General features: G+C 46.0%; 1 protein-coding gene across 1 annotated transcript in view; it reads right to left on the bottom strand.

Annotated features, from left to right (window-relative positions):
* ZNF541 (zinc finger protein 541) overlaps window positions 1–20402 on the bottom strand; it is a 30793-nt gene extending 10391 nt beyond the window's left edge. Inside the window, exons 1-8 of the mRNA XM_036275879.1 lie at window positions 20096–20402; window positions 15785–16028; window positions 11895–13722; window positions 9967–10025; window positions 9515–9674; window positions 9150–9317; window positions 7892–8216; window positions 1774–1837 (exon numbers count right to left, since the gene is read on the bottom strand). Of these exons, the coding sequence (XP_036131772.1) occupies window positions 1774–1837; window positions 7892–8216; window positions 9150–9317; window positions 9515–9674; window positions 9967–10025; window positions 11895–13722; window positions 15785–16028; window positions 20096–20402 (3155 nt within the window). The remainder of the gene's footprint in view (window positions 1–1773; window positions 1838–7891; window positions 8217–9149; window positions 9318–9514; window positions 9675–9966; window positions 10026–11894; window positions 13723–15784; window positions 16029–20095) is intronic.
* Window positions 20403–20619: the final 217 nt, after the last annotated feature.

Below are 20619 nucleotides of genomic sequence, written 5' to 3'. Positions count from 1 at the left end.
AGTCCTTTGTTCCTTTGGCGAGCCCTTCCCTGGGGCACAGACAGCCGCCATATCTGGGACTCCAGCAACCTGGCTCACACTGGTAGCCCCGCCCTGGTGATTCCCTGAGGCCCCGCCCCACCCAACTTTCAGGCCCACCCAAGCTGTTGCCACTTGCTTAACCATAGGATTGGCCTGTCTTGGATCCTGCTTCAGGTGTTCCTAAATTCTTTCAAACAAGCAGCATCTGGTCTCAGCTAGCCCCATACCTCTCATTAAGTAATACATAGAAACAAACACAGGGAGGCAGCCAAAATGAGGAGACAAATAAACAGGTCCCAAATGAAAGAACAGAACAAAACTCCAGGAAAAGAACTAAGCGAAATGGAGATAAGTAACCTAACAGATGCTGAGTTCAAAATACTGCTTATAAGGATGCTCAATGAACTTAGTGAGAACCTCAGCGAACTTAGTGAGGGCCTCAAGAGCATAAAAAAGGACCAGTCAGAAATGAAGGAGGCATTAACTGAAATAAAGAATAATATACACAGATTCAATAGTAGAGTAGGTAAAGCCAAGAAGCAAACCATCGATTTGGAATATAAGGAAGCAAAAAACACCCAATCAGAACAGCAAAGAGAGAAAAGAATCCAAAAAAATGAGGATAGTGTAAGGAGCCTCTGGGACAACTTCAAGCGTGCCAACACTCGCATTTTGGGGGTGCCAGAAGGAGGAGAGAGAGAACTAAAAATTGAAAACCTATTTGAAACGATAATGGCAGAAAACTTCCCTAACTTGGTGAAGGAAACAGACATACAAGTCCAGGAAGCACAGAAAATCCCAAACAAGATGAACCTCAAGAGGCCCACACTAAGACACATCATCATCAAAATGCAAAAGGTTCAAGACAAAGAGAGAATCTTAAAAGCAGCAAGAGAAAAGCAGTTAGTTACCTACAAGGGAGTTCCCATAAGACTGTCAGCTGATTTCTCAAAAGAAACTTTGCAGGCCAGAAGGGAGTGGCAAGAAATATTCAGAGTGATGAAAAGCAAGAACCTACGACCAAGATTAGTCTATCCTGCAAAGCTGTCATTTAGAATCGATGGCCATATAAAGACTTTCCCAGACAAGAAAAAGTTAAAGGAGTTCATCACCACCAAACCATTATTATATGAAATGTTGAAGGGTCTTTTCTGAAGAAGAAAAAAAAAAAGATAAAATATATGAACAAACAAAATGGCAATGAATACATAGCTATCGACAATGGAATCTACAAACAAAATGAACAGGCAGAACAGAAACATTCTCATAGATAAAGAGAACATTTTGTTGGTTGCCAGATGGGAGGGGGTTTGGGGGAATGGGTAAAAAGGTGAAGGGATTAAGAACAACAAATTTGTTGCTAGACTGACAAACCTCAAAGAGAAGGGGTTGAGGGGTGGGAAGAAATAAACCAAAGAACTTATATGCATAACCAATGGATACAGACAACAGTGTGGGAAAAGGCAGGAGGGGGGTGGGAGTGGGGAGAAAGGGGTCAATGGGGGGAAAATGAGGAACATCTGTAATACATTCAACAATAAAAATAAAAATAAATAAATAAATATTGGGGGAACTTCCCACATGTTCCTGGAGAAATCTACTACTTCTCCCCTGGGGAGGCTCTGTAGTTATCTATACCTCATCCCCCTGTGATGCAGGAGCCCTTGGGAAAAATTGACACTGGAATGCAAGGAGGGTAAAAGCAGCCCCGCTTTGGAAGGACCCTCAGGTTCTGAGTCTGCCCCAACTCACGGTTCAATGCTGATCTTGGTGTCATCCTTCACCACACAGATGCCAAAAGAACCATCCACTGGATCTAGAAAACACAACAAAAAGCCTCAAGAAGAATGGCTAGGGTGATCCACGGGGCCCCTTCTGTCTGCCTTCCCAGAGCAGCTGAAAGCAAGCCCTTGAAGCCTGCATGGTATGAAGGTTCCTAACAAAGTCAAAGGTAGAGCTACCATGTAGTCTAGCAACCTCACTTCTTATTAACCCAAGAGAATTGAAATCAGAATCTTAAGAGATACCTGCACTCCCATGTTCACTGCAACACTATCCATAATAGCCAAGGTGTGAAAACAATCTAAATGACCATTACTGGGTGACTGGACAAAGAAAATATGGTATAGCCCGGCCGGTGTGCCTCAGTGGATTGAGTGTTGTCCCATGGACTGAGAGGTCCCAGTTCAATTCCCAGTCAGGGCACATGCCTGGGTTGTGGGGGGCCAATCCCCAGTGCGGGGCATGCAGGAGGCAGCTGATTGATGTATCTCTCTCACATTAATGTTTCTCTCTCTCACTCTTCCTCCTCCTCTTAAAAATCAATAAAAACATATTTTTTTAAAAAGTGTGGTTTATATGTACAATGGAATACTATGGAATACTATGTAGCCTTTAAAGAGGAAATTCTGCAATATGCAACACATAGATGAACCTCTAGGACATTATGCTAAATGACTAGGCTAGTCACAGGAAGAGAATACTGTATGATTCCACTTGTATGAAGTATCTAAAAGAGTCAAATGCATGTAATCAAAGAGTGGAATGATGGTTTCTAAGGGCTGAGGGAGTGGGAAATGGGTAGTTACTAATCAATGGGCATAAAAGTTTCAAGTAAGCAAGATGAATAGCTCTATAGAGACCTGCTGTACAACATTGTACCTATAGTCACAATATTGTATTGCACACTTAAATTGTTTAAAAAAGAGATCTCATGCTAATTGTTATCACAATAAAATTAATTTAAAAAAGATTGCATGAAATATGGATAGGACTTCAGAAAAGGTGCAGTAAGAAATTCAGCACAACAAATTAATTGATAAAAATTATATTAAAAAACAGTAAGTTAGCCCTGCCTGGTTTGGCTCAGCAGTAGAGCATCAGCCCACTGACCAGTGAGTCGTGGGTTCAATTCTGGCCAAGGGCATGTACCTCGGTTGTGGTTTGTCCCCAGCCCTGGGGTCATACAGGGGTCATGCAGGAGGCAACCAGTCAATGTGTCTCTCTCACATCGATGTTTCTCTCTCTCTCCCTCCCACTCTGTCTGAAGATAAATGGAAAAACATCCTCGGGTGAGGATTAAAAAACAAAAACAAGAACAAAACAGTAAGGTAAAGTCTCTGGAAGTTGTCCTAAAGGCATATAGAGGATTTTAAGAAAAACACACACTGAAGAAAATTGATCAAATCTTAGTAAGAACAGTGAGAGTCTGTGACATCTGAGCCATGACCCATTCATTCCCTTACCCAACTGGCCTCCAGCTCTGTAACATACTCTACCCAGAGTGCCCTACTCCAGGTAGGTGCAGCCAAGGAGATGGGGGCTCGCTCTCCCCCTAGCTCCCATGCTTAATGAATTAAAGGGAGGTATAATAATAATTTATCATCAAAGAAAGAATACCATTAAGGGGCAGATTCTTTTTCAAAAGAACCAAATGGACATTCTGGGATTAAAAAAGTAAAATAATCAAAATGAGGCTTAACAGATTTGAGCTAACAGAAGAAATGATCAACAAACATGTTTGCCAGTAGATCAATGGAGATTATGGAATCTAAAAAACAGAAAAAAATAAAAATAAATTAAGAAAGATGAAGAATGCCTCACAGAAATGTGAAACATCGTTAAGCACAACGACATGTGTAATGGGAGTACCAGAAGAAGAGGAGAAAGGGGCAGAAAAATATTTAAAATATTAGTGGCTGAAAACTTCCCAAATTTGATGAAAAATAAGATATACATCTAAGAAACTCTACACACTCCAAGTAGGATAAATACAAAGAGCTCTACATCCACATACATCATGGGCAAATGTTGAAAGCTAAAGACAAAGATCTTCAAAGCCAAAAGAGAAAAACAACTTGTTACATACAAGGGCACCTAGTAAGATTAACAGCTGACTTATCAGAAATTACAGTGGTCAGAAGGCAGTGGGATAACATATTCAAACTGCTGAAAGTAAAAAACTGTAAACCAAGAATCTCATATTCAGCAAATTAGCTTCAAAATGAATGTGAAATAAAAATTGAGAACATCTGTTGGTACCAGTCCTCTATTACAAGAAATATTAAAGGTGGAATATTATTTAGCCATAAAAAGGAATGAAGCACTGATACATATTGCAACATGGATAAAATCTGAAAACATTATACAAAGTGAAAGAAGGTAGTCACAAAAGACCACATATTGTATGATTCCACTTACATGAAATATTCAGAATAACCAAGTCCGTAGAGGCAAAAAAAGTAGATTAGTGTTCACCTAGGACTGGGGGTGGAAGGCAGAGAAAGGAGTGACTGCTAATGAGTGAAGGACTTCTTCGGGGGATGATGAAGATGCCTGAAAATTGAGCAGTAATGGTTGCACTACTCTATGAATACACTAAAACCATTGCATTCTATATAATGTAAAGAGATTAACTACATGGTATGTGAATTATATTTCCATAGTGAAAATAAACACTAAAGAAGGTTCTTCAGACCTAAAGAAAATGGTATCAGATAGTAATTTGAGTCCAAACAAACAAAAAAGAGTGGTGGTAAAGTGAATTATACAGGAAATTATAAAAACCAGTATAATTGCATATTTTTTCCCTTTCTTACTTAACTTGAGCAATTGCATAAAACAATATGTAGTGTAAACCTGTAGCATATGGAAATGTAATACATTACATTTGGAAATGTGACAGTAACAGCACCAAGGAGTGGAGCTGTGCTACAGTAAAGAAGTAACACCCAGATAGTAACCATGAATCCACAGGAATAAATAAAAAGATCAGAAGTGGTAAATAAGGTTAATACAACAAACTCTATAAAGGACATTTGCTTTCTTTCCTTTACTCTCTCTGTTTTTTTGTTTTGTTTTGTTTTGTTTTGTTTGTTTTTATCCTCACCCAAGGACATTTTTCCATTTTTTGTTCAGATAGAACGGGATGGAGAGAGAGGAAGAGAGAGAAACATCGATGTGAAAGGGACACATTAAGAGGCTGCCACCTGCACAACCAACCAGGGCCAGGGACAAACTGCAACCGAGGTACATGCCCTTAGCAGGAACCGAACCCGGGTCTCTCTGTACCACAGGCTGAAGCTCCAACCGCTGAGCCAAACCGGCCAGGGCTCTCTCTGTTTTTAAAGTGATATAAAATTACATAAAGTAATAATTATGACAATGTCTTCTTGGGTTTCTAATATTTAGAAATGTAATATAACAATAAGAGCAAAAATGTTCTACAGAAGACAGAGATAAAAGACGCAACATTTCTATGTCTCACTGTTAAAAAGTTATGGCACATCTGGAAAGGTTCTGATATTTAGTATGTATATTATAGGTCCTAAAGCAACCACTAAGAAATGACTAAGAAAAGTGAAAAAATAATTAAATGGATTAAAATATAACACTAGAAAACATTTACTTAATACAAAAGAAATCTGGAAAGGAGAAACAGAAGGAGAAGAAGACATGAGACATATAGAAAATAAAAAGCAAAATGGCAGGTATAAATCCAACTACATCAATATAACATTGAGAATGGATTAAACAAACCAATCATAAGGCAGAGTTTGTCAGACTGAATTAGAAAACTATATGCTCCAACTAATGCCGTCTACAGAAGACGTGCTTTATTTGCAAAGACACAAATAGGTTATAAATAAAAGAACAGAATAATATATACCAAGCAAATAACAACCATAAAAGAGGTGGAATGGCTATACTAATGTCAGTCAAATATTACTAGAGATAATAAAATTATTGTAATAATGATAAATGATATCAGAATCATTTGATATCATAATGATAAAAGGTCAAGCCATCAGGAAGATATAACAATTATAAACATGTATGCACCCAAAAAAAAGAGTCTAAAAATACAGAAAGCAAAATTTGACAGAATTGAAGGATGAAATATATAATTTAAAAATAATGGCTAAAGATTTCAGTACTTTCAATAATGAATGGAACAACTAGATAGAAGATCAACAAGGAACAACACTATAAATTAACTACACATAATAGATATTTACGGGGCATTCCACCCAACATCAGTAGAATACACATTCTTCTCAAGTGCACACAGAATATATTCTAGCCCATAAAACTAGCCTTAATCAATTCATACAGTATGTCCTCTGACCACGATAGAATTAAATTAGAAATTAAAGAAGGCAATTTGTAAAATTTGTAGGAATTAAATAAACAACATTCAATAATAACCAAGAAGAAATCAGAAAAGAAATTAGAAAATACTTTGAGATGAATGAAACTAAGAACATAACATACTAAAACTTACAAAATGTAGCTAAAGCAATGCTTAGAAAGAAATCGGTAGATGTAAATGTATTTAAAAGAAAGAGAAATCTCAAACCATTTATGGTTCATTGATATTCAATAAGGGTATAGCATAATTCAAGGGGAAAAGAGAGGTCTTTTCAGCTAGTGGTGCTGAAACAATTTAAACCCACATGCAAAAGAATGAATTTGGACCCCTACCTCACATAGAATATAAAAGTTAACTTAAATGGATCAAAGACTTAAATGTAAGAGTTAAAATTAGAACATTCTTAGAAGAAAACATGGGAGTAAACCTTTGTGATCTTTGGTCAGGCAAAACCTTAGCTACAACACCAAAAGTACAGATGATGAAAGAAAGAATAAATTGGATTTCACTAAAATTAAAGACTTTTACACTGCAAACATTACCAGAAATAGAATGAAAAGACAACCCATAAAATGGGATAGGATGTTGGTTGAAAAATCATATATCTCATAAAGGGCTTGCATCCAGAATATATAAGGAACAATTAATAATTACAAGTTAATAACTCAATATTTTAAATGGGTAAAGGAAGAATAGACATTTCTCTTAAGGAGATATACATATGGACAATAAGTACATGGAAAGATGCTCAACATTATTAGCCAGCAGGGAAATGAGAATCAATACCATAAAGCGATACCACTTTACACCTACTAGTGTGGTTACAATAAAAAAGATAGACAATAGTCCTGGCAAGGTTGTGGAGAAACTGGAACTTTCATATGATGCTGGTGGGAATTTAAAATGGTCTAGTCATTTTGGAAAGCTGTCTGGCAGTTTCGTGAATGATTAAACATAGAGTTACCATATGACCCAGCAATTTCACTCCTAAGTACCTACCCAAGAGACATGAAGACATACATGCACACAAAAACCTGTACATGAATGTTCATAAGAGCATTACTTATAATAGCCCAAACCTGGGAACAACCTAAATGCTCATCAACTGATGAACAGATAAATAAAATGTGGTCCTTTCAGCCATATAGAAGAATGAAGCACTGATTCACACTACAAATGGATGGACCTTGAACACATGCTAAGTGAATAAACTAGACACAAAATGTCACATACGAACCCACATATACAAAATGTTTAGAATAGGCAAATCCACAGAGGAAGTAGATCAGTAGTTTCCCAGGGTTGGGGAGATGGCAATGGGGTGACGGAGCGATGGGGCTATGAGGGTGTGACAGTGTTACTTCTGGGGGTGATGAAAATGCTCTAAAATAGACTGTGTGATAAATGCACAACCCTGTAAATATACTAAAAAACACTGTACATTTTAAATGGTGATTCATATGGTATGTAAATCAAAGTTATTTTAAAAGTTACATGGAAGGGACCGGCTAAATGGCCTCTATGTTTTCTTTCCGGTTGTAAAACTCTGAGCACCTAGAAGGTTGCTGATCACAGATGGTCCTGGATACTTATAAGCAGAGATGGGACCCAGTGCCGTGGGCGGGAGAGAATCTCCTGACCAAACACTACAAGGGAGAGTGGGTCTGGTCCCAGGAGGTCTGCCACATGACCAGGGATCTCCAGCCCAGCCTAACTCACCCAGCATGGTGCTGATAAGCCTGTCCGGACCGGCCTGAGCTGAGGTGGAACAGAGAGTGTTGAAATAGAGCCCAGACCCCTCCCGGATGTGGCTGAGCATTGGGGGCGGCGTGTAGGGAGGGCACTGGAATAATCCCTTCAGGAGGCGGTCCACCAGGAACACCGGAGACCGCAGGCAGCTCTGGTGGCATCTTCCTGGGCCTGGCTCCCTGAATGTGGAGCGAGGAGGAGGGATGAACAGTGCCTTGGGCTGGGGGTGCTTCTTCCGCTTTCTATGCTGGATGCTCTCCTTGCTGTCTCTCTCTTCCATGTCTTTCTCTTGTCCCTAGAAAAGAAGAAAGTTCGGAACGACAAAGGGTCACTTGAGGCCACTTGCCACACAACTCAGTCCTCAAGATGGCATGCGAGCGGGAAAAGGGAACTGACCATGGAGGCAGAGGGAAGTATGCTGTGCACACATCTGGGTCCATGCCCAGAGCCCTCAGCAAAGGAGGCTGAGCAGGGCCACCCCTCCTGAGCTGGACCCCGGATCCTATGCCTGTGACGTCCAAGGCTGGAGCCTTCTCATGAACCCACACTCCAAGGGGAAGCCCTGACTCAGGATTTGGGAAACGTGTGAGGCCAGTTTCAGTTGTTAATATGATTGGAACTTAAATAGCAGGGGCCAGAGACACAGAGCAACAGTGCAACAAAATGAAAACTTGTCCCCCTCCAAATGACCACCGCTCCTGTGAGAGGAACAACAGGATCCATGCTCCTTGTCCCCAAGTCCAGCTTGCACTGTCCCAAGCAGGATTCTCTAGTGCAGGCTGAAAAGACTGACTGCCTAACCTTACCACGCTCTCTCACCTCCACACAATCTCCCCCCTCTCTGCCAGTCTTACTCCTTCTCATCTCCAAGTCTCAGGTCCAGCGCTACCCCCTCCAGGAATTCCTCCCTGACCTCTTCAGGCTGGGTCTCTGGTGCCCCCTCGGGGCTCCCACAGCTCCCTCCCCTCCCAACCCTGACCATTCTGGGTCATCACTGAGTGGGATGGGTCTATCTGCTCCGCTGGACTGGGAGCACCAGAGGCTGTCGTGGTCACCACGGTGGCCCCTGTGTTGCCAGCACAGGGCCGGGAACAGAAGCTCAGAGGGTGCTGAATGAATGAAGGAAGGAACATGCAAACCAAGCTCTTCAGGAGTCAGGATATTCTGTGGGCTTTCCCCACAGCTTCCACCAGAAGGTAGGGAAAGCAGCAGACTGACCAGCACCCACCTTGGCCGTGCTCCCCAGAGCTCGGTGTGCTGGAGCCACAGGCACCGACATGGGGATCTCCAAAGGGGCCATGTTATCCAAGGACTTCTTGGCTCCTGGGGGACTCTGCCCATCCCCCTCTGGCCTCAGTACCTGTCTTGTTGGCTTGCAAAACTCTGTGCCAAACACCTAAACGTACAGAAGAGATGGCTCCTTAGGAAAAGCAGGAGGCAGGGAGCAGAAGAGCTGCGCTAGCCTGAGGTTCTGACTCCTGGCCCCGCCCCTGGCTTCCCCAAACGGATGGAGGACATCTCCATCCTGAGATAAATGACACCCAGGCATTTACTTCCCAAAGCCTTCCAGAACCTACTGTGTGTGCCCTTCACCTGTTGCTCCTGCTTCCCTCGAGGTGACGGCCACTGGTCACTGTGAAAACACATGTGGCTGCTCAGCCCTTTCTCGGTGTAAAACATCTGGCTGCAGTTCTTGCAGACAAAAGTGCTCCTTGGCTCTGCCCAGTCTGCAGGGCCCCCGTTCTGCTGGTTACTGCGGGGAGACATGGCAGGAGGAAAGGATGTGAGAATGGGTCTCTGTCCCTGATCACTGACTCCTGGGTTTTTTTTTTTTTCTTTTTTAAGTCTGATCCACTGACAACTCTAGATGAACCCTAAGAAATGAAGACAACACCCCAATTCTTCAGGGCCTGGTGAATAGCTCTTCAGGACTGACTCATCCAGAGCTCACTCACCAAGGGCCAGCACACAGAAGCCACCAGAGGCCTCCTGAGGGGTTACAGTCCCCAGGGGGCGGGGTGGGGGGTGAGGGCTTCTGAACTTACCATCCACCTGCCATGTTCTCCTCCTTCATCAGATGGGGGAGCCGGTAGATATTTCCACCCTGAAGATAAAAATACACCTGAGCCAACATATCAGAAATAAGGTCTGCAAGAGCTAAAACTCTGACTTTTAGAAGAAAAAACATGCAATTCTTTGTGACCTTGGATTAGACAATGGTTTCTTGGGTGACACCAAAACAAAAGACAGGACAGCCAGCCCTGTGAGCTAGCTCAGTTGGTTAGAGCATCGTCCCAATATGCCAATGTTGGGGGTTTGATCCCTGGTCGGGGCGCGTATGGGAGGCAGCCTATTGATATTTCTCTCTCAAATCTGGGTGTGTGTGTCTCACTCTCCCACTCCCTTCCTCTCTTTAAAAAAATCATTAAAGATATATTTTTAAAAAGTGTAGAAAAAAAGAAAGTGAAAAGACAACCCACAGAATGGGAGAAAATTGTTGCAAGTCATATGATAAGGACTTGGACTCATAATACATAAAGAACTCTTATAGCTCAATAATAAAAAGTCAAATGGCCCTGGCTGGTTTGGCTCAGCGGTAAGAGCGTTGGTCTGTGGTCCAGAGAGATCCGGGTTCGGTTCCCGCTAAGGGCACGTACCTCGGTTGCAGTTTGTTCCCGGCCCTGGTTGGGTTGTGTGGATGGCAACCACTCGATGTGTCTCTTTCACGTTGATGCTTCTCTCTCTCTCCCTCCTACTCTATCTGAATAAAATATGGAAAAATGTCCTCGGGTGAGGATTAAAAAAAAAAGTCAAATGACCCAATTTAAAAATGGGCAAAGACCTTGCCAGGTGGCTCAGTTGATTGGAGCACCATCCCATACACCAAAAGGTTGCAGGTTCTATTTCTGCTCAGGCACAAATCTAGGTTGCGAGTTCAATTCCTGGTTAGGACATGTATGGGGGAGGCAACCGATAGATGTTTCTCACTCACACTGATGTTTCTCCCTTTCTCTCCTTTCCTCTCTAAAAAGCAATGAAAAATAAAAATAAAAACAGGCAAAGAATCTGAATAAACACTGAACCACAGGGATCTGCACATGGCCAATCCACACATGAAGATGCTCAACATCGCTAGCCATCAGAGCAATGCAAATCGCACCATAAGGAGGGACCACTGCACACCCACTAGGATGGCTACAATAAAACCTGGACAAGTGTTGGAGAGGATGTGGCAAAATGGGAGTCCTCATTCGCTGTGGATGGGAATGTAAAATGATGCCGCTGCTGTGGATGCAGATACAGTCGGCAGTTCCTCAAAGGGTTAAACATAGAGTTACTATATGACCCAGCAATTTCACCTCTTGGTATTTCCCAAGAGAAATAAAAACATATGCCCACACAAAAACTTGTAAAAAATGTTCATTGTAGCACTATTCACAATGGCCAAGAAATGGAAACAACCTAAATGTCAACAAATGAATGGATGAACAAAATGTGAGGTATCCATACTAAGGAATCTTATTCAGCCATAAAAATGAAGCATAGAGCCCATGGCTCAGTGAGTTGAGCACCATCCCATGGACTGAGAGGTCCTGGTTCGACTCCTGGTCAGGGCACATGCCCGGTTTGCAGGTGTGATCTCCAGTAGGGGGCATACGGGAGGCAGCCATCAATGTCTCTCTCAGATGTTTCTCTTTCTTTCTCTCTCCTCCCTTCCTCTCTCTAAAATCAATGAAAACATATTTTTAAAAACAAAGACCATGTATTGTATGATTCTAATGACATGAAATGTCCAGAACAGGTAAATCCATAGAGATAGAAGGTAGATTTATGGTTGCCAGGGACTGGGAGGGATGGAGAGATTGGGGGTGACAACTAACAGTGTGGGGTTTCTTTGGGGGGGTTGAAAATGTTCTGGCAAAGAGTGGTGATGGACGATAAACCCCGTGATTATACTAAAAACCACTGATACCTGGATTCTGTTGTATATCGTCAGCTTGGACTTCGAGTCCCGGGGCGGGTCGGCTGGAGGTGGGGCCGATGAGAAGGAGGCCATGGCTACCTGGCTGGGAGAAGCAGCACAGCACATGTCCATTTTCACCTTCTCCTTCCGGAAGCCTGAGAAGCGCTGGGCCCTGGGGTTGCCGGCGAAGAGCCTGTACCCTCCGCCCCGGGAGCAGGCCGAGCCCTTTTCACCTTTCGTGGCTCCAGATGCCGCGACACTCTCAGCCTGGGCCGGCTTCCCGGGGCCCTGGGCTCCAGGTGGCTCGTCCTCACCTGACTGGGTCTGCTGTGTGCCTCCGGGGGAGAAGATGTCCCCCAGGTTCAAAGTCCCTTTTGCAGATCTCAACTGCTTGGCCAGAGAGGAGATGTCTGGATTCTCCGGTGGGTCCAGAGACGAGGCGGTGGCCACCTTTGGTCCTCCCTTCGAGTCCTGCTTCTCACTGCCAGGAGAGGCCCCTCTGGGGAACACGGGTGTGGTTTTTCTCCTTTGGGCTGGGGATTCCTCAGGCTCCGGGTTTCCGGGGCCCGTATGCAGAGAGTCAACACTGGATGTCAGCGGCAGGGGCTGCTGTGACCACGGACCCGACTTCAAGGTGGCCTGCTTGCCTTCAGGTGCAGGGAGCTGGGAGGATGCGCTTGCCACCTGGGTGTGGGAGAAGATCCTCTGGGACTTGGTGATCATCTGGAACACCTGCATCTGCTCGTGGCTCACCAGAGACTCCTGCGACTTCAGGAACAGCTGCCGGAAGAGTGGGGTGGCGTCTGATGGGAGCCCTCCCGGCTTCTGGACATCCTGCAGGCCGGGCTCCCCGGGGTTCTTCCATGGGAAAGTGTCGCAGTCAAGCTGGCTCTTTTTGGAAGCCCAAGAGTCGTTTTCCCCACTGGCATGTCTGGGGTCACCGGAGGCCTCCTCAGGCTCCTTAAGGAGTGAGGGAGGAAAGGGGAGCATGTCCTCCAGACTCAGGCCTGAGCTGGGCGAGGGTTCCCTGGTGGGGGAGGTGCTGCTGGGCCCAGGGCCAGACTCAGGGCCCTCCGGGGACTGCACCGCAGGGGCCTTGTGGACCACAAACACACTGTTCCCTTTGCTCTTGGGACAGACTGGCAGGTTCCAGTTGCGGAGCCACTGGAAGTTGTGACTGGATGGCTGGGAACCGGAGGGGCCGGCCTGGCCTCGGAACAGAGGCAGACAGGCCGGCAGGGGGCTGCCCTCAGGCCAGCCCTCCAGGGTGGATGGCAGCTGGAACAGCCATGGCTCTGACTCCGATGGGGCAGGGCCACCATTCTCTGCTGCCCTTGAGTGGCTGGCTGGGAGCGTGTCAGTAACTGGCTCCTGTGGGGCACGAGGCTCCTCGGGAATCTCAGTGCCCAGGGTTCCCGGGGCTGCTGGGGTGCAGGAGGACCCTGATGAGGGCGGGCAGGGACAGGCCGTGTTCCTCCCTTCGCTGCTGTCTGCAGGCCCTGCTGAGGCCGGGCAGGGAGAAGGGATCTTCTGGTGCACAATGCTGCTCACGATACAACGCAGGAGGTCTCGGTTGGGCAAGAGGGAGCCAGGGGACCTGGCTTCTGGGGGCATCAGGGGCCGCAGGCCACTGGGTGCCGGTGGGCCGGCCCCCTCATGGGCGTGGGGGGAGTCCCCACAGGCTTCCTCTTCCGCAGGGACTTCCTTCAGGATGCACAGGCCGTGCTGGACCTCGTAGTGCCGGCGCAGGGAGCGGTAGTCGCAGTAGCTCTTGCTGCAGCCCTGCTCGATGCACACAAAGGGCTTGGTCTTCTGGTGGGTGAGCATGTGCCCAGTCCTGGAGGCACACACGAGAAGGACGTCAGCAGGGCTCTACCCGGGCCTTCCACTGCAAGGACCCCAGGATGCCCCACAACTCAGGAGCTGCACTCAGCCCCTGCTACCGTCGAAGCAACCTGGAAGGGGTAGTCTTCTCCCTCACCTTTAAGTAAACCCCTTATCTGAGAAAAAAAATCAGTGGCAGCCAGTCCAGAGTTCCCCAAAGTGGGTTCCCAAGGAACACCAGTCCTCCACAGCTGCTCCCCAGGGACTTGGGCTAGGCTGGCAAATAAGTTTTGAAGAGACATGATGTGCTCCTGGGAGGTTCACAGCGCATAGGAGCACATTTTATTTTGGTCATGCCCCTAGCAGCAACTGAACCCGGGACTCTGGTCCGCAGGCTGACGCTCCAACCGCTGAGCCAAACCGGCCAGGGCAGGAGCACATTTTAAAAGCCACAGAGTAGATAGACATAGAGAGAGGCATCTGTTTAACTTTCGATGTCTCTCAAACTTATTTGCCTGCAGAACCGTATTTTCAAGTAGCCTCTTTCCCTGAGAACCAGAGTTTTACAGAATGCACTCAGCAGAGGCTAGCCTCGGATGACCCTTCCTTTAACAAAGGCACGTTTGCCTTCTCCTTGGGTTTCTGGAAGGAGACAGCCCCCTGGGATCCCCACAGCAAAAAGAAAAGATTTTCAGATGCCCAATCAGAAAACTTTCTAGAAAACAGCCAAATGTGCCCATAATTTCTGCAAATATGAATGAATGCAAGTGTGTATTGTTTGTATCATACTTAGACCTACGTTAATATAAACATAAACAAGCGTGTAAGTCACCCTCTGGGTTTCCGACAGTCCTACTCTGGACAGTTATAAACATGGCACGTGGGTTCCGTCTAATAAACACGAAAGCCAGTCCTCTAAGCTCGACCCGCGGCTTCCATCTGAGAGAAGCAGCAGAGGAATCAGGAGACCCAACTTCTAGCCCCATTGTTACCGACTTGTGACATGAGTGAATTACTTCCTTTCCTTCGGATCTGGGTATGCCAGTGGATAAAGTAGAAGATAAATAATCTAAGCCCGTGAAGGCTGAGAGCACTATGACAATCCAAGGGGCCGTACCTCCCACGTGCAAGTCTCTGGGTTTAAGTCCCATTCCTTCCTCACTAGCAAGAAAATCTTATTTCTATGACATCAAGAATAAAGGGAATTCTGCTCCCAACTCTTATAATGGGCTTTCTTTTTAAAATCAAGAGTTGTTGTGTGTGTGTGTGGTTTCTTTTTTTTTAAATCAAGAGTTTTAAAAAAGGAGTTAATAAAGAAAAACAAGCCCTAGCCAATGTGGCTCATCAGTTGGCGTGTTGGCCTGTGGACCAAAGAGTCTTGGGTTTGATTACCAGCCAAGGGCATGTACCTGGGTTGCAGGTTCGATCCCTGCCCTGGTTGGGGTTGTGTGGGAGGCAACCAATTGATGTGTCTCTCTCACATTGATGTTTCTCTCTCTTCCTCCCCATCCCTACCTTCCATTTTCTCTTAAAAAAAAAAAAATCAATGGAAAAATATCCTCAGGTGAAGATTGACCAAAAAAAAGAAAGAAAAACAAGAGTTAATGCTCCATTGCCATGTTCTAGAAACCAGCATTTCAGAAACTCTCATGCCCTGTGTTATCCCAACACATATTCCTCACGGAACACATTTCCATTCTCCCCAGACACCCACCAGGGACTCCGAATGTTTCTCCAGTTAGCCCGGTCCCTCCCTGTCACACCTGCCTCAGGAATGAGCCATTAAGAGCCTTTAAACCACAAGGGTCCCGGTTACAAATCACAGCAGCGATTTGATTTCCTCACTGATGTGAATTTGGGGGCTCGGAAGAGTGACCCGTCCAGGAGGGTGCCAGGCCTGTCCCAGAGCACTGGCAGGGTGAGGAGGCAGTCTGTGGCGAAGCACAGGTGACATCCACCTAGGGAGCAGGGAGGTGGTGGGACAAGTTGATCTGGGAGGGCATGGAAGAGACCCAGGAACGCCCCACTCCCCCCAGCCCCCTGAAGAGCCGTCTGGGGACCGGACTCCTACATACAGGTGGTCCTGCCGCTTAAAGGCCTTGCTGCAGACTTTGCACACGTGTTTCCGCTCCTGGCTGTGCGTCAGGTAGTGCTTGCTGAGAGAGCTGGCGCTGCTGAACACCTTCCCGCAGAGGCTGCAGTCCAGAAGCGGGTTCTGCGGGGAGCTGTGCTGCCGCTTTCCTTTCCTTGCACTCCCCGAGGTGGCCCTGCCCCCTTCATCAGCGTCTTTAGGTGCCTTCAGCGGGCCTAGTCCCAGGTCTAAACAGAGGAGAAAACACAGGTTAGACATGGGGGAACTCAAGGAGTGTGGCTGAAGCTCTCTACAACGCAGGAGCACAGCCTTGGGAAGAGTGGGCCGAGAACCCTCCCACTTCAGCCGCTTTACTTCAGAGAAACAGGGTGTAGGGCCAGGTGAGGGAGAGAAGGCACCCTGGTCAGGCTGCTCCTGCAGGATGGCACCCAGCCCCGCACCACACTGGGAGGGGCAGCAGCAGATGAGGCTCTCCTAGGACGCGGGGGGCCAAGATGGGCGGGGCTTCACGACCATAGCATCCATGGCACTCTCAGCAAGGCAATCCGGAAACATATTCCAGACCCTTAGAAAAGCCTACATCTTTTCTCCCAGCCAGTTCTACTTTTGGGGTTTTTTTTCAAATTTTTTTTCTTTTTTGTTTATTTTTAGAGAGGGAAGAAGAAAGAGAGAAACATGAATATGAGAGACACATCGACTGGTTGCCACCCATATTCGCCCAACCAGGGATCAAACCCCCCCACCCAGGTATGTGCCCCAACCAGGAATTTAACCCGTGACCTTCTGGTGCACAGTAAGATACTCCAACCAACTGTGCCACACCAGCCAGGATTACTTCTGTTTTTGTTTTGTTTTTTTTTAATCCTCACCTGAGGATATTTTTCCAATCTTCAGATGGAGTGTGAGGGGGGAGAGAGAGAGAGACAGAGAGAAACATCCAACGTGAGAGAGACACATCGATTGGCTGCCTCTCGCATGACCCTGACCAGGGCTGGGAACCAAACCACAACCCATGTGCATGCCCTTGACCGGAATCGAACCTACGACTCTGGTCTGAGGGCTGACGCTCTAACTGCTAAGCCAAACTGGCCAGGGCTACTTTTGGGTTTTTAATTAAGGTAATAAATGTAGATTTGCACAATTTGCTGCATGGGAGTTAAAGGCAGCATTGTTTTTCCTGGTGAAATGCTAAAAACAACCTGACAGGCGGGCATGCAGGTCACTGTATTGTGGTTTAAATGCTGTATGTATGACATATGCACCCAAGATAAAACCGTAGAAAAATACCTGACCTGAAAGGATGTTCATACCGCACTAAGCAAGAAAAAAGCAGCCTGTTGCAAAACAGAACTGTCCTGGTCTTAGAAGAAGAAATACATTCAGAAAACAAACTGAGAGAATGGATTGGCTGGTAGGATTATGGGTCATTTCTATTTTCCTTGTCTTGTGTATCTGAATTTGCCATGTTTCCCACATTCCTTGGGTAAAATGATAAGATGTATTTTAATGAATTATGTCATTGGAGGAACTGGTGGAGGGGCTGGGAATGTTCCGGTGGGAGAGGGGAGATGTCTTCAAACATCTGAAGGGCCAGCATGTGGAGAAGGGAGTGGATTACTTCTGTCTTGCTCCAAGGGACAGCGCTGAGTTTGGCGACTAAAGAGTAAAAGGAAGCTAATTTCAAACACTAGAACGGTAAGGGCCATGGACTCAGGGACTCTGCAGGCTTGCTGCTGTTCCAGCTCCTGGGCTTCCCGTCCGGGCTCTCAGTAGCTCTCTGCTGGATGGATGAGTCAGGAAGATTTTTTTCTGCCCCTTGGATTGGTCTTCAGGATGGATTAGCCTGCCTCAAGAGATGGCAAGCTGAGAAATCACCATTTAGCTAGGATGCTACAGAGGCCAGGGAATGGGGAGGGGAGGAGGATGGCCTCAAAGGACCCGAATGCCAAGTCTCTGTGGCTGAGATGCAGCGTGAGAGACACAGCAGAAAGGAGCCAGACTTCTGTCCCAACTCTGCCTCTGGTCATGGGCCATCTGTCACTTAGATTGCCTGGTCTACATCTTCATATGAAAATTACTGTGATGAGTGGTCAAATGATTCCAACAGTTTAAATGAGAAAAAACAGGCCTCCCTCAGGGGAAAGTCCTGGCCTTGTTAAGTTACTTTTTAAATGTGCATTAAAGCAACTACTAAACTAGAAAACAAAATGTTGTTTTGAAAAATTAGCAAAGACATTGAAAAACAGGCAAACAGAGTCACTGGCCTGGGAAGGCACTTGATCCCCCCGGAGAGCAGTGTCATAAAGAGCTCTAAAACTATGTTCTCTGACGGGCAAACCGACTTCGAAGAATATGATCAGGTCCTGGCCAGGTAGTTCAGTTGGTTAAAGTATCATCCCGACACAGCAAGGTTGTGGGTTCAACCTCTGGTCGAGGCACATACAAGAATCAATCCATGAATGCATGAATAAGTGGAACAGCAGATTGCTGTTTCTCTCTTTCTCCCCCTTCCTCTAAAATCAATAAATACATTTTTTAAAAAAGTTTAAAAGAAGATTTTCATAGAACCAAAAAGAAAACTTGATATGCAAAGAGCTGTTTACAGAAACACTACAGCAGTCTTGCTGGTTCTAACGAGCAAGAATATGGGCAAACCAGACAATGAAATAATGGCTACAACCACCACAGAATGGTTGACCTTCATGTAAGAAAGCAAACACACTAAGTTTTAAAAAGAGAATTATAGCCCTGGCTGGTGTTCTCAGTGGTTAGAGCGTCAGCCCTCACACTAAAGGGTTGTGGGTTTGATTCTTGTCAAGGGCACGTACCTGGGTTGCAGGTTTGATCCCCAGCCCTAGTCCAGGCACATATGGGAGGCGACCAATCAATGTGTCTCTTTCATTGGTATTTCTCTCTCTTTCCCTCCCTTCCTCCCACTCTCTCTAAAAATCAATGGAAAAAATAACCTTGGGTGAGGATTAACAAACAAAAAAATTCAAGTTTATTTGCACTTACCAGCATTTTTCAGGTAATTTCTGTGGCCTGGGCTGAAAACCCTAGTTACTGTATCCCCAGGCCTGGCCTGCTGCCTACAACACTCAGATGTCTCAGGAATCTAGGATTTCACGTTTAGCCACTGTTCCACGTGGTCACAAGACTCACGCCCTGTCTACTACATCTTGTGGGAAGTGGGGGCCTCAGAAGGTCTTCATGTTAGCAAGTCTTCAGGACACTTTTTGAGCTGCTTATTCCAATTAACATTATTATTTTTTTCTTTCTTGGTATTAGAGAGAGAGGAAGGGAGAGGGAGAGAGATAGAAACATTAATGAGAGAGAACATCAACTGTCCGCCTCCTGCATGCCCCCCACTGGGGATCGGGCCCACAACCTGGGCATGTGCCCTGACTGGGAATCAAACTGGCGACCTCTTGGTCCATGCTCAACCACTGAGCCACACTGGCCGGGCCAATTAACGTTAATACCTGTCTGCAGGGCTGCTGTTTCAGACATGGCCTTCCATGCGCACAGTGTGGCTACTGAAGATCAAAGAGCTCTGACTCCGTCAACCCATCTAAGCGACTGACCCAAGGACCCACAAAGAGCACTGAAAACAGAAACTGAATTTATCTTGTGGGGGAAGCCTGAAGGCAAACCAAAAGGAGATTTAACAATTCCCTTAGTTCTCCCTTTGTTCCTCCACTGCTGAAGAGAAATATTTAGAAAGGCATCAATGGACTGTCTGAAATGAATTTTAACAATATGGGTAAAAATAACTAAGATCTGTCCAGAGGTTTACAGTCTACCAAGTGCTTTTACATTCATTTCTTCTTTTGCTTCTTCCCACTGTTACTCTGGGGGGAAGAACAGTGGGTGCTAGGTATTACTGTCCCCCCACTTTATGAATGAAGACACTGAGGCTTGGGAAGTTTAGAAGCAGCAGATGGACAGGATCCTAGCTCATTCTGGAAGTGTACAAAGAGCCTCTGAGAAGTGGCAATGAATAAGAAAGTCTCCCGTAAACTAAAGGTCTGCCCACACCACACACGAGATTAGGATGTCCCCACACATCCGCATTTCTCAATATCGGCTCCTGATGTCGGTGTTCTGTTTTTTTGGGTTTTTTTTTTGACTAGTACATTGAGAACAATTCCCAAGCTGATAAACAGTGACTGCTCCCTATTCACCTGTGGAAGAGAGACATGGTCCCAGCCAATTGGTGCAGAACCAACCACTGGCTGCCACAGGAACTTTCCAACGGTCCGCCAGGCCTTGGGACCCAGGTGGACACCTTTACCTTGTAAGGAAGTCTGAGATTCCGGGTCTGCATACTCCTCCAGCAGCTTCACAGAGTCACCGTCCTTCCCTGAGTACAGGGACACTGCATCTAAGTTGTCCTCCAGGGCCTCGCTGGGCATGTCGGGCTTCGGGAGGCTGGGGTTCAGGTCCAAACCACTCAGGCCGGCATAGAGCAGGTCTCGTGTGCTGGGATCCAGATCTTGATTGAGGGTGTCACTGCAGTTGAGTCCCTGGCTCTCAGAAAATGAAGGGAGGTGCATCTTTGATGGAAGGGCCCCCTCATCCCCAAGGCTGTACTGGTCCATGGTTATCTGCTGCCAGGTTTTGGCCAAGAGCTACTCTCCAGACGAGCAAAGCCCTGTAAGGATTCAGGGAGGAACGCTCTTGGTGGTCTCTAATTCCTGGAAATGAACGAGGAGGAATCAAAAGGTAAGATGGCAACACAGTGTGGTGGATAGAACACGGACTTGGAATTCAAACAGACCTGTATTTGGGTCTGTTTTCTGACACTTAATAGCCATG

This window comes from Molossus molossus, unplaced genomic scaffold (assembly GCF_014108415.1).
Source record: "Molossus molossus isolate mMolMol1 unplaced genomic scaffold, mMolMol1.p scaffold_m16_p_21, whole genome shotgun sequence".
Classification (NCBI taxonomy): Eukaryota; Metazoa; Chordata; class Mammalia; order Chiroptera; family Molossidae; genus Molossus; species Molossus molossus.
Note: the sequence above shows the minus strand (reverse complement) of the source record. Positions and strands in the feature narration are given on the sequence as shown.